The sequence below is a fragment of the Canis lupus genome, chromosome X (assembly GCF_048164855.1).
Source record: "Canis lupus baileyi chromosome X, mCanLup2.hap1, whole genome shotgun sequence".
NCBI classification, from domain to species: domain Eukaryota; kingdom Metazoa; phylum Chordata; class Mammalia; order Carnivora; family Canidae; genus Canis; species Canis lupus.
This window is the reverse complement of record NC_132876.1, coordinates 97,552,285-97,567,324: the sequence shown is the minus strand read 5'-3', so window position 1 is coordinate 97,567,324 and position 15,040 is coordinate 97,552,285. Positions and strand designations below refer to the sequence as shown.

The following is a 15,040-nucleotide window of genomic DNA, read 5'->3' as shown; positions in this document are numbered from 1 at the left end:
AATATATTTGTATTGATAAACCTGATTACTGAAAATTAGGTATTACTTAAAATTTTCAAATCCAAAAAATCTTACTTGGACATTCTAGGTCACATTTATAAGAGGCATTATTTATTTACCACTGATGTTTAGGAAAGCCAAAACATCTATCTAAACTATCGTTAAAGTATTTATACATTACTTTTCACATATAAAGCCACTATTTAAGATAGATTAGACCCAACCAGATGGGGTTTTTCCTCTGATATATTTTTAATTAAATGAAAAACGCACTGGCTTTCTCAAAGCCCTGTGTGTGTGTGTGTGTGTGTGTGTGTGTGTGTGTGTGTATGCACGCATGCGCATGTGTATGAAAGTCTCTGGTCCAAAGAACGATTACTTTTGCATCTGCTAACACTGATTGGAGGTCAAAAACTTGACACTGTAATCATTATAACAACAAAACTATGAATATTTACACATATAATACCAGATTGTCCAAATTTCATGTTATAATTACACTAAATACATATAGTGAAACTGCTACATGAATTTCAAAAGCAATTTTCAGGCCCATTATGGAAATTAAAGAAGATATGATATAAAATATCTAATGGAACATAACTTTTTTCCCCACTGGCACATATATCTTAACAAAGAATTGAACACATAGAAAACAAGTTCACTTTCCTTTTGCTTAGTACCAACCGTAGGACCAATAATTTAACATTTCAGTTCCACAGAAATTTAAATAGTTAAATGATATATTAAGTTTTATAATATTTTATAACAAAGTAATTGCCTATATTAGTAGGACATGACTAGATAAACCTATTTAGTCACATTACTTTGAAATTAAGTATTATAATGTGGCAAATATATCTTGATGCATATTTTATTCTTGAAACAAGTATGCAGACTTTCATACTCAATGAAACTTGAATCCTGATTCATTTTTCAGCTCACCATCTTTTTGGCCCTCACATATAATAATTTAAGTCTAGGTTAGTTCTCAATGTCTCTAGACCACTGGTTCTCAAAGTGGGTCCCCAGATCTTCAGAATCAATATCACCTAGAAATTTCTTAGACATGCAAATATCAGGCCACAGGCCTACTGAATCATAACCTCTATTGGTGGTGAAGGTGGAGGATAGATAGCAATCTGTGTTTTAACAATTACTCCAAGTACTGAAAGGTTTGAAAGTCGCTGCTCTACTTTATCACTTCCTTTTCATTCCCCAGAGATACTCCTTTATTTGAGGTACTCCATGTTTCTCATCTAGACTATTGCAACAGCTTCCTAATTGGTTTCCCTACTTGCTGTTATTATTCAGCTGAATTCTCTTCACAACCACTGTTGGACTAATCTTTCAACAGTACATTGAAAAAAAAAAACATTAAGAACTCCTCATTGCCTACTGAATCAAGCATAAACTATTAGTCTGGTTGTCATGACCTTTTCACACTGTGTCTAATCATCCTTTTCAATTTTATCATCCACAACTAAGCTTCACACTCCATGCTCTACATTTCATATGTAAACTGAATGTACTCTCCATTGAATACTCTATACACTCTTGAGCTTTTTCATAGGTTATCCTGAATTGTTACGTCCTCTATGTTGCTAGAATGGCTGCTAAATTCACTCAGCATACACTCATTCTTGACTCAGTATCTGTGAACATATCTCATTCCACTATTAAACAGTAAGCTCCTTGAATTTATCACACCTTAGCTAGCAATACAGGTACCACAGAAACAAACACTGTGACCTGAAATACTACATGATTGGTAATAAATCATTCATATCAGTCCATTTTCCCAGCCATTCCTTCATTAGTCCTTTAAGATCTACCTCAACTATTATCTCCCAAAATGCAGACCCCCCTCTCCAACTTGGCTTCTCAGAAGATGGAGAGGGAGGAGTAGAGCTGCCATAAGGAACAGGACTACATTATTTATTTCTTCCCTCTATGCATCTGTTTCTTGTCATCTTCTTTTCCTGACAGTACCTTCCTCACCACCACCCTGCTATGTCATCATGTTCAGAAGCTCTAAGACAGAAAGAGTTGAGACATGTTGTCTTTCCCCATTGATTCCATCGACTTTTCCCAAGATTAGGTTACCGCTGACTCATTTTTATAATTCTGACCATCCCCAATAATGCTGCCATTTTCCCAAACTGATTTCATACAGATTAGAAGAGTTTAAACTTTCTTAAAGCGGTGAGATACCACTGATAAATGAAAGGGGAAGAGGTAGCATTTCATGCCATTTCCGGGAAAGGCAGAACTTCCTAGTATTTCTTATATTAGTCCACTTGATAAATCTGTAAGGCTGGTCCTTACAATGGAAACAGCAAAGACATCTTCTTGACCCCAGAAGCCAGAAAGAAATTAGCCATTCCTCCATTACCTTTTCTGATCAATTTCTGTCTCAATTCTCAAAATTTGGTCATTCAAGGCTAACATATGATGGAAATAATTATTGATATTAATGATTTTGACCATATTGTATCTATATAATAATATGTAGGGTTTTTAAATGTATGCTTTTACTTATCTTCAGTCATTTGATCTTTATCACAATCTTGAGGGTAAGATAAGACAGATACCATCTGACTACTTTTCTAGATAAAAACATGGCTCTGAGAGATCATTACCATGATCACATTCAAAGCAAGGTTTGTGGCATGAAATGAAGAACTTTTCCCTTTAACCACGATATTCCTCATTAATAGTTAAAAGTTACCACTGCAGAGAACTACATCTGATGGACACGTTCTCAACCAAACTAAACTGAGGACCCCACTGCTCATTGCCTTCTGGATTTTGCAATTTCTTGTCATGAACAGTCCTTGCAGGAGACATAAACTTTGTATTCCTCACCAAACAACAAATCCAAGAATTGCTGGTGAGGTTTTTAGGGTTAAATTTTGCTCTACTCAACTGCCCTTCCTAGCTAACCTTTAAAACTATCCTAAAGTTAGTTCTTATACTGAGTCTACTTTCCACCCATATATATTCCCAACCTACCTTTATCACTGTAGATTTTCTCCCAGATTATTCTTCTAAGTAAAACCCGCCCATAGACTCAACCATGTGAGGGCATACTCCAACCCAATTTTACCAAGCAAAAGCCCTACTGTATTAGGAGCTTGACTTTGAGATCAAAAATCACCCTTGAGAATTCCAGCACTTCCATAATTACCCTATTCCATAAGAAAACACACATATAGGTCATTATTTTAGATTTCTTGTTTCATCAGTATAAGATCATTGGACTTTCAAACTTAAGAACTATTAAAGGCTAACTAATTACTCCTAATTTTAGTTAACCTAAACCAGAATTTTTTTAAATTTTTATTTATTTATGATAGTCACAGAGAGAGAGATAGAGAGAGAGATAGAGAGAGAGAGAGAGAAAGAGGCAGAGACATAGGCAGAGGGAGAAGCAGGCTCCATGCACCGGGAGCCCGATGTGGGATTCGATCCCGGGTCTCCAGGATTGCACCCTGGGCCAAAGGCAGGCGCCAAACCGCTGCGCCACCCAGGGATCCTAAACCAGAAATTTTACACCAAGTTCTATGGACATAACTTGCATCTCCTGAACCCTACCACAGGAAGGAGAAAGATAAAAGAGTAGAAATCCCCCCATCCAGTAACTTGCCTGCTATCCATTTTATACATTCTTTTCTAAATAATAACTATTGGAGGTGGGATGCTATTTATGTATAAATAAATATAAATTTACAAATATAAAATTTTGTCTACTAATCTAGTTTAACTCCCTTATCTCACAAACACTAAAATGGAATTGAAGAGAAATCACATGTTCTCTTTAATGCTGACAAAGTTAGGCCTGGGATTCAGTCTTTTATGTTCACTGCTCTTCATATTATACTATGTGATTGATGGAATTATTTCATTAATTGAACATCTTTATGAAGATGCAATAGTGTTAAGCATGTCATATGATTTCAATAACTATTTAAGTTTGTGTTCATAAACAGATATATTTAAGTATCTTTTGTATCTCTGTATATTTCTACACTCACTAGCACAATGCAATGAATAAATCAGTAAAATGTCAAATAAGCTTTATCTCTAGGTTTTTGGTTTCATTATGATGATAGAGTATAATTATTTCTCAAAGCCCCCAAGTGGGGTCACTATTGTATCCAGTCATTTTTATTATTTTAGAGAAAAAGGAGTACTGTGAAAAGTGACAATGTGATTCTTTTGTTAATTAATCTATAATTGAAAATACTGATTTAAAATCTCTTATGCCCTTCTTCAGTAAGGAAAATGAAAGAAGTGCATTTAGTGGCTCACCTAATGCATGAGGTATGAAAGTAACCAACAACTTTGCACAGAATATAGAATGAAAATTCACAAACTTCTCTTGGCCATGCTAAGTCTGGCAGCTTCTATTGTGGAGGTTGAATTCTAGTCATTTTTCAAGATCTGTAAGTCACAATCTAATGATATAACTTGTCTCAATCTACTGTTGAAAGGATCAGGAAAATAATACCCTGTTTTCTCTTAAATATTCTATAGCTTAGTGATACATATGACAGGAAAGATACAAAACCTAGTAATGAAGTATTAGCATCCATTTTTTAAGATGACTGAAATAGCCTTTGATTGTTTAGGTATTACATACTCTAATGATAATCCCTAGAAGAAAAACAATTGTCTTAAACAGCAGAGTAAATTGTTACCAAAAACAATTATGCTCTGAAAATAAATTTTAGAGCCTTTCAGATATTTTCCAGGTGAGGATGGCTTCCTTAAAATAGTGCATAAATTACAAAGAAGAAGCAATGCATTAAGGTAAGCCCAAACCTTTTTGCTTTGGGAAGGTGAGTTCTGAAGGATAACTATGTTTCATGGGTATAAAGTAGTTGAAATTCATATCACATTTCCATATATTTTAGAAACTCTTTTAAATATGTACTAGTACATATAACAGTGATACATTGGAATGCATTAGAAAATATAGCAATTGTAAATCATGCTATTATTAGGTGTCCATATTATTCTAAATAACTTCCAAACATACTTGCCTATTGTTCCAGGGCTCAACACTTACCTGACATATTACATCATATTTTCTCACAAATATTTCAATAATGTTTTTCTCATTTAAGATTATTTATAGCAATTATCTGCATATGTAAATACATATATTTATTTTACATACATTTTGCATGTGAAAGCATATCATATATATTGAAAAATGTGTCAAACGACATTTTATAAAATTTGGGGTAATTACCTTGCAATTTGACACTCACTCAAAAGAGTTGGATTTATATATTTTTATATATTTTTGCAAGCTACCTATTAGGTAAGATTTTGTCTTCATTAAATGTTACACAAATATAGTGTTACCATGCAAAAGTTCCACATCCCCTGGTTCTTCATTAAATAAATATAAATAGACATATAAAATTACAAAATTAAGATATATAAGCTTTGCAATTATTCGTTTTCATGGCTTGAGCATGTCGCTGTCCCTAATGGGTTTTGTCACAGTAAGTATCGGCAATTAGCAAGAGCAAGTTAAATACACACACTTACAGATATGTGCACAACCAATAAAGAGATACAAATGCCCTAGATCATGCAGGAGATGTACAAGGCCCCATTTTAGATATTTGATCCATATTACACACAAGCAATATTATATTTGGCATAATAAGTCAGTAGTGCTTTCCTTAGATGGATGTCTTTTGTGCTTTTTTTGTTGTTGATGGCCTGCAGCATGCTATTTGTTACTTTGCTGTAGGTTACCCCTGAAAGTACATATGTAAACCAGTACAGAATGCAGTTCTAGAATAGCTGTGACATGAAAAGAAAAATGACAGAGAGAGAGAGACAGGGAGACTGGTGAGGGCTAGTGGGGAGAGATTGACCTCCCATGAGATTCAGTGGTAAAATTTCCTTAAATACATTTTGGCCTTCATTTTCTTTTTGAAAACCTTGCTGTGGGGGTTGCTTGCCCCCTTCAGAGTACTGCGCAACCTTCGCAAGAGATCATTTATCACTAGTTTCCACCTTGGAGCAGATCTTCCTACCTTTCCAGTCTTAATTCTGTGAGAAATGGCTGCAAATCGATGGTTGAGCTCTGAGATTTTGGGCTCTACTACTTTCCTGCAGTGGTCGCCGCGGTTTGCCATCAGGTTTGCTGCTTGGTCACGTGTAGAATCCACCTTTGGACGTATGTCATTCATTTCAGCCTTTAAACGCTATATTCCGTGAGCAAGAGACAGGGCTTGAAGTTAGTAATTAAATGGAAGTTGAGAGAGAGCCAGAGAGTGAGAAAGAGAAAGAGAAAGAGAAAGAAAGAACGAGCACATGCAGAGGTATACAGAGGGAGGAAAAAGCCAACTTCCATAAAATAGAGGAGAAGACTGAGAATGTATGTGATCTGGGGAAAATAGGTTGCCATGCTTGTTTAAGTTTGGTCTATGTTTATTTTTTTTCTGATGCAGGACAAGGGATGTTTTCCTGACTTCTCTATGTCGCCTGCAACAATCATCATATTTTATATTTAGTCTTATTTTATCTTAACTCTACTCAATTTCATGGCTGTAGAACCACCTTAATATGTGTTTAGGAGGAAAGATAGCTGAAGAACAATTTTCTATTCCTTTCCAGGTACTTTTGAGTTTCCCTTTGTTTATCATATTGAGTGTCATGGGGAAAAATGGATTTTCCAACAGATAAGGATTCTGTGTCACAGCCAGAGGGAGTAAGGAAGGTTCTGCCTGACTCAAGGGGTCAGAGAGGGTATAAGTGAAATAAATACCTCAGGTCCTTTTATTCCAAAGACCTGAAGGAAATTCTCTGTAAGATGGCATTCCTTAAATACATGTCAAAGGACAAGAGAAAGCAAAATAAGGTATATGCAAAAGGGAGAATATGTTTTGGGGATAGCCTGAAATACATCAACAGTTTTTCATTAAAAAATGCACTATTATCTTTGGAAAATAGCAAGTTTCATTAAAAAAGAAACAAATGAATTGTTTAAACAGAAACTGTAATTTTTTAGTGTTCAATAAGTAGCAACTCACTGGTTAAATACAATTATTTCAGAAAAACAAAATACGGAATCCTTAATTTAAAGGAAATTTGTTAAAATTCAACTCTTCCTATTTAATTGAGAAAGGTGTTATCAAATGGAGATAATATAGCATCAATAAGATAGATTCACACATAATACCTCTCATATCCTTTTATAGGTGCCATTTTTTTTAAAAATGAAGATTGAGTTGCCTTTGAGAAAGATGACTCAGGATGTCCTAATAATTGCTTTCAGTACACAAAGAGAAAACACAAAGCCATGTTTACTTTACAGATAGTTAAAAATAAAAACATCCAGTTTTATATAAGCTTAGTAATGTTACTAATTATGAAGATTTGGACGTTGCATAGGCAAAACGTCCAGATGATTGGATTTCAGGTGTTTACTCAGATAGAGTGTGAATGATACCAGGAAACTGATCCTTGTGTTTGATGTAAGAATACACTACTAACTAGGCAAATGGGCAGAAATTTGCAAAATGACACCAAAATAAATCCTGGAATCCCATCTTCATCATAGTTTACGTTTTGTGTAATTTGCTGAGAGGTGGATATGGACAGATATCCAGATTACAAAACTCTCAAAATCATTAACTCCCATGTGAATTAAGGAAGTAGGGAGGGAAGGAAAGAAGGAGGAGAGGGAGGAAGGAAGAGAGGAAGAACTTTTTTCATTCATATTAAGAAGTCCTTGATAATCGACATGATTGTTGTGTAGTTAGAAAATTGCTTTTCATAATATTTTATTTGCTACCTTAAGTATGTCTTCTTTTTGCTGAGGTTTCTTTTTCTCAGATTCATCCAAAAGTGCATCAGCCTGAATGATCCAGTTTGTGATGTAATCCACATTCTGGTCAAAGTTTTCCATGTGTTTCTGGTATTCCTTAATTTTAGAGAGACATACCATGACATACCATTGGATAGACAATATTCTTAAAAGATTTGTCCTACCTTCTACAATGTTAAAAGACAAAAAAGTTGGCATCAGTAAATTACACATCAGTGTGATCTCCATATAAATTACAGCACAGCCATGGCAAAATAATAAAATACAGTTACAGGTGTTCAGTTAAGAGCCACCATTTATGTGGAGTTAAGAAATTAGCAGACACAAATATTATTATTCAAAGCATATATAGTTTCTTTCTCATAATGATGAGGGGTTGAAAATTCTCCAGCTTCTTTTCTTACCAATAAAAGGTTTAACCACTCTTCTGCTCGGGAAGTGACGGCTATCCAGTTACTATTCAGAAGACTCAGTTTATCTTCCACCAACATTTCCTTCTTGCCCAAAACCGTTTTCAAGGCCTCTCCTACCTCTGTGACACTCTTTAGGTGAACCTTCTGTTTCTCAATCTCTTTCTGAGTAGCCTGTGAAAAGGACAGTATTTGAGCTTGGAGTAATACACTGTAGTCTTAAGATTTAATGCTTTTGAAATGCCTTGTGTATGGTTACTGCAGTAAGATTTTTCAATGATTTAAACCTTCAATATGCCTTAATGAGTGGTAAAAATCATACCATATACATTGTAGTTTCCTTATTGGGTACATATCAACATATTGGTATATAGAAACAAGACAAATTTCTATTTACTTATGATTATTTTCATTTAACAGATAAACACACATATTACCCATGTAAACATATTTATATTTACTTAATTTGTAAACGTATTGGGGGAAGACAGACCTGAGAAACTGCATCTACAAATAAGCAACCATTTTTAGAAAATTTAGCAATTACTGTGCTCTTGAATTTTTACAGCAGAAATTTTCAGTGTTCTGGTGCCAGAAACCTATCTGGCATGTGGTGAAACCTAAGGACTCTTTCTCATAATAATATTTTTTAAAACAAATTTAAATCCACTGGATTTTAAAGGAAAAGAATCCCACTGGAATACAATATACAAAATACCTTTTTTAAACTTATACTAATATATGTTTTCTTTCCTAACATGCGTAACTACAATAATCTAGCAGCAGATCTTTAGTGTAATTTAAATAATAATGATGACCATAACTGTTTTTTTTTGAAATATATACAATGGCTAGAATGTGATATAAATTTATTTGACATTTTTACTGGTGGCAAAGTCGCAGCAACTGCTGCTATTACTGGGGTTGGTTGCTCACATTCATAATTTTAAAAAATGTTTAATTTCAATTAGAGGACTGTGAAAATAAAGAGGTAATAAGAAAACTCCTAAGGGGGAGCACAAGCACATTTAATATTAGAAATTATGTAGAAAGTTGATAGAAAAACTGATCCTAGTACCGATGTTTACTGTCCCCTCTACCTACAGCCCTTTTCTTGTGATAGATCATAGTGGACCAGGTGACCATCTTGCATTTCCCTGCCTCTGCCTCATCACTTTCTCGACCACATACAGTTGTAGGACATTCACTAAGAGGTAAGCCAGACCAGATCCTCTCAAGAAATTTAACTAAAAGATACAGAAACCGTCATAACAAATCAGCTAAGCCATTTATAAATGAAACTGATGTCTTCACCACAGCAAACCAAAGCCATCGTAAGACAAAAATCACTGGGGAGCAGGAATAGTAATAAAGAGGAGGGAGTCCACCTGTGAAGAGGCAAATGAAATATGCACAGAGAGTAACAGAGGTGGTCTAAATAATGGACAGCGAGGGTCTCTATGAGTCCAGCTTATATCTCATCTCTGATTCCAAGATGCTCTCAACGTAACTTTTCTATCTATAATAAACCTTAAAAGTTCCTGTGGCTGTCTCCTTCACAGCATCAGGCCTGTTGCGCTCAAAAGTGCTATGTATATATATTTTATTTTTGCCTTTCACATCACATGAGTAGGGGGAATAAATGAGGTTAAAAAAACTGTATTAAGTAATTTGTATACAAAAGATACTGTTTCTCCTATACTAAGATATTCTTTTGGATTTGTATTTTTCTTTTCCAATAGAAAAATATCTTAAATTCAAGTAATTATTGCCAAATGCACTTACTGCCTATCACGTAGAGTGTTATCTGCAATGTAGGTGTCAGCAGTAGTACTTAGGTGAGCTTAGCTGTTCAGAGAAGGAATTCCTTCATGTATCAATAGTAAATGATACTGAGCTTCTACTAAAAGGGTCATTGTTGTAGCAGTGACATAGGTGCTTCTACTTAACATCTTTAAGAAAATTATGAGAAATGCCTCATTTGCATAACAGCCCCTCTGGAGTTTGACTTGTGAGTGGTCATGGGCTAGATACAGCGCTTTAATTCCTTTCATCTGCATCCTCGTGTAGAACACAACCATTACAACCTTACCTCGTGGCCATTGTTCTAGGCACTGTGAATAAAATGACAGAGAAAGTCTCTGTCCTTATAAAACTTATACTCAAGATATATTTTTCAAAGATATGGAGAGATAGGCAAACTAACATTCCCTCCTTCCCACATTCATTCTAGACTAGTGGCTTGTCACCAGAGGTGAATTATTTGCAAAAGTAACAGCTCACAAAGTTAGTTAATCTTGCTTTCTATTTGGATTTATAATTATCTCCTAAAATGTCTTAAAGATGACACTATGTTTTGGCTTTGACATAAAAAAATTGTCGTATACACTGACATTTGTCTCTTCTATGCCAGGCAATGCAATTAAAAGCAATGGAAATTTCCAAATCTCAGGAGGGTTAGAAGTTTTGAATTTAGGAAATATTGTTGCAAAAAGTTCATGGATCACAACCAACTATTATGGATTAAATATCTGCCAAAATTCTACTGCTAATTTCAAGAGAAAATGTTTAACGTCCAGGGATACTTCATTCAGTTAATGAAAAGAATAAAATAGGAAGTGTAGATAATTTCTGGTGTCACCTTAGCTTCCCCAGTATGATAAGATAGAACTCAAAGACATTAAATTTATCACCATGGTGAACATGAGCTTGAAAAAAGCAGTGATTATTGTGGTGGACCTAATTGCTTATGGCCAAAAATGATTTACTCTTTCCACTCTTACTGTAATAAAGCCTAGAGTTCAATCTTTACATTTGGCATTCAAGAACAAACTGATATTAAATCATTTTTATAAATACTATAATAGGGAAAACATTGTGCTCATTGAATGGACTTTTATTTTTCGAAAAATATTTTTACATTAGCTTCAGGTGTGTAAGAGACTTATTTTATTTTATTTTTTTAAGATTTTATTTATTTATTCATGAGACAGAGAGAGAGAGAGAGAGAGAGAGAGAGAGGCAGAGACACAGGGAGAGGGAGACGCAGGCTCCATGCAGGGAGCCTGACTCGGGACTCAATCCCAGGTCTCCAGGATCACATCGCTGTGCCACTGGGGCTGCCTAAGAGACTTATTTTAAATTAAAAGTATGACTTTACAAAACTATCATCTTAGACTTCAAAAAATATACGGATTTCGCTTTCTGAAGATCTCAATTAAATATTAATTGGTGAATTGGCTTTTGATGCTTAAAATCTATTCTGTACTGTTCCATTCACTGCCAGAGATTAGGTAGGAGTTAGCTTTTGCATATCATGCTTTAATTTTACCCAGTTTAGCTGAAGAGAATAGCTAAAATGCAATAAAATAATTTGGTATCATATTAGAAAGAATATATTTTTTTGACAAAGATGAGTCATCATTGGGATAAGCATGAATGGCTTTAAGGGAGAGGTGATACTTGAAACTGAAGTTCACCATTACGGATCGGATGGCTTGGTTTGACTACAGACTGAGTGCCAAACAATCAAGAAAATATGAAGGTCCAAATCAAAAACCACCACAAGAAAAATATGGGAGACTTACTGGAAACTAAAAACATACATTTTATGATATCAAGGAACCATTCTCTTAGCTTTGTTTCCCATACCATAAGAATGTCTATTGTTGCTGATGCATTAAGAACTGAACCACTGGATTGAACTCCAGCTACCATTTTGGCCTTTCTCTCCATACTCTCACTCATATCTCTCTAAGGGATGTAGTTTTTAATGGGGTTGGTGAGATGGGGAGAAAAAGTTGAACAAACATGATACTCCCTTCTCTTAAAAAACATCAGCATCCATGCCTTCTTTGGCTGCAGTGTTGGGTGAGGGATGGAGAAGATTCTGAACGGTCTACCCTTCTGAATAGAGAAGTTCAAATTCAGTGACTAAACCAACTTTCAGGACTTTTTTTTCAATCTTGCAGTATTGTGACAGCTTCTGGGGTTGATTTTAAGGTTCAGTAAAAAACAAAATTATGCACATTCAGTTTTATTTTGACCTATGACATGGCCATAAGTCCAATTTCAGGAGCTTCAGTAGCAGCTTAATGTGAACTGTATACTTGGCACCTGGGGTTTTTAATGATATAGAAAAAAATATCAGCTAAGAATAGAACTCGGTTTAAATATTAACTGTCATAAAATCTAACATATTTTACTGTCCATATGTTTAATTTGTAACATTTGATACCAGCTCCAGAATAGAGTTGAAATATTAAACACTAATTTCCATGATTTCAAAGAAATAAATTTGTTGTCAACTTCTTCCTAGCCATAGCAATTTTCAAATGCTACTTCAATTTCCTTATAACAAAAAAGGGGTGGCATAGGTTAATTTCTCCTAATAAAGATACTCATGTGTTCAGGTGAAGGATGGAAAATGCATTCTGATTCATTCTTCATATCTGAAAGTTAAATCACTCAAGTCTAATTTAAAATGGCATGAGGTTCAGGATTCAGCCATCAGCTTATCAATTCACTTCACTTGATGGGTTAGCAGGCTGGGAAAACTCTTTCTGTTGGTCTCTGATGATCACACCATTATGTGATGGAAACATTTTTGTTAATTTTATTTAAAGATAAAATAGTAAAAAGTGTAAGATTAATCATCCAGTCTCACAGAAAACACATCCACACCCATATTCTGAAAGAGGCAGAGAAACATAGGCCATTTGGGCTTGAGCTCTCATATTTTCAGAGGTCCAGTGGCTTCCACAAGTTTTCCTGGAATTTTCCAGTGGCTTATATTCTTAAAATGACTTCTCTGACTTCCTATCATTCTGATTCCTCACCCCCAACCTTTTTAATCTCTAAGTGTCTCCTGTCCTATAGATTCTATCTTCCTTCAACCACACATTTAGTAAAAAATGTGCCATAATGCCATTTCCATATATCTTTACCACTTTACTAAGATGCTAATTAATTGTTGTTTATTTTAGCTCTTTCTTAATCTCTTATGTAAGTTCCCTCTAATATGGATGAAGGGTTAACAACTAACACACTCAAAAGGGTATTTTAAAAGGTTCTCCTCCGCAAGTGGATTCTGCATTTAGTCAGTCTACATAAGTGTTAAACTATTTTTGGTCATCAGGAATGGAAAAGAGTTCTCTCACCTTCAGGTACAAAATATAGTTATGAGAAGAAAATTTTAAAATTACATTATTGTGAATTCTAAAATGCATTTGTCACATATTAAGATTTCTGAAATTGACATGACGCATAGAATTTGTATTTATGTTTAAGGTGGTGGTGTTTCTTTTGATCCACAACAGCTGCAATTAAATCAATGGCATGTCATACAATCTAATGTCTTAAATGTAATAAAATATGTTATTAATTGTTTTCACAGGCCCTTACATTTCTGTCACGGCTAGAGGTTTAGGACACATTTTATTATTAGGCTAATGTGATGGAATAATATAATGATAAATTCAAAAAGCACATAAAACATTAAATAGTAGATTTTGTGGCAATGTGTATTGACTTTTTATTAATAATGCATTGTCTATTAAAGAAGAATTTCATGAAAGCAGAATTTGCAGAACAGAAATTATAGCTATAACTATAATGACAGTGAATAGTGACTCCAATGGCATTTAACAGATGTTCTATTTTCTAAGTAACAGCTGCTTGATGCATTCATTGTACCAAGTTAATGGTCTGCTAGTGTTATTTCGCTTCATAGATAAATTACTATGCTCGCTTTAAAAAAAGATATGTAATTTTTCATGGGAATGATAGTGTAACAGACTTTAGAAATAAGTAATAGTTCTCATGCTTTTATAGCTAAAAGGAGTGATGAGTTGAAGCAATTATCCAGATAATCTAGGACCAGAGGCCAGATCTCTTTTAACTGTGAAAGGTGATTGTTTAAAAAAAAATACAGGATACGGCTGACTAAACTGAATGTAGAACTTATAGCTACTTGTATTGCATTATCTAGCGGTTCTCAAACTTTGCTGAATTATTAGAGACACTGGCTATACTCAGGCCAATTAAGTCATAATCTTTGGGGAAATGCTTCAGGCATTGACAGGCTTTTAAATTTTCCCGGGTGATTTCAGTGTGCAGCCAATGCTGAGAACCAATTGGAAAACAAAATGATGCATTCTGTCACAAGATTTTATTGGGTGATTGCCATTACATTTTAGGATTGAAATGACAGCAGAAAGAAAATTGAGGAAACTTATCATTGTTCTTCCTCATGTTGAATACTATAAAAATCTGTCCCTGAAATCTAAGTGAAAATCACAATGACTTGTTATTGTGGCTATTTAGACATCAGTCATTATGCATTACTTAACACCCTGAATTGAATTCAACATTTGTGTGTATGTGTGATTCTTTCAGGCAACTCTTGATATCCCACCACTACTGTTAATAAAATATAATGGTCAATTTATGAAAAACAGTAGACAGGAACTATCCAAAAAGCTGATGAATTCAAAGTTTTACAGAACCAAAATAATTTTTCCAGGGAATTATATTTGATCATTTTAATTTTTTACATAAAACTGTGAATTTTAAAAGGGCTTTAATGTAGCTGAATTATTTAGTGGCTTTGAATTTTTGACTACTGAAACTAAATTAGGAATACATAAAATCTGCTAGTGGTTAAATCAGAAAGTCATATAGATTAAACTTTGCTGAAGCTTACATTTTCCAAACATAATTATCATTAGAGATATAAACTTCTATTTAATCATGTAATTATTTACTTTCATAC

The 15,040-nt window shown here is 34.3% G+C and overlaps 1 protein-coding gene across 14 annotated transcripts in view; it reads right to left on the bottom strand.

The window, feature by feature from the left end:
• Positions 1–15,040, bottom strand: part of DMD (dystrophin) — a 2,167,959-nt gene that overhangs the window by 1,207,350 nt on the left and 945,569 nt on the right. For all 14 annotated transcript variants that reach the window (XM_072818058.1, XM_072818060.1, XM_072818056.1 and 11 more), the window contains 3 exons: positions 8,263–8,442; positions 7,826–7,954; positions 6,063–6,233 (listed from right to left, as the gene is read on the bottom strand). In XM_072818058.1, coding sequence (XP_072674159.1) covers positions 6,063–6,233; positions 7,826–7,954; positions 8,263–8,442 — 480 coding nt within the window. The remainder of the gene's footprint in view (positions 1–6,062; positions 6,234–7,825; positions 7,955–8,262; positions 8,443–15,040) is intronic.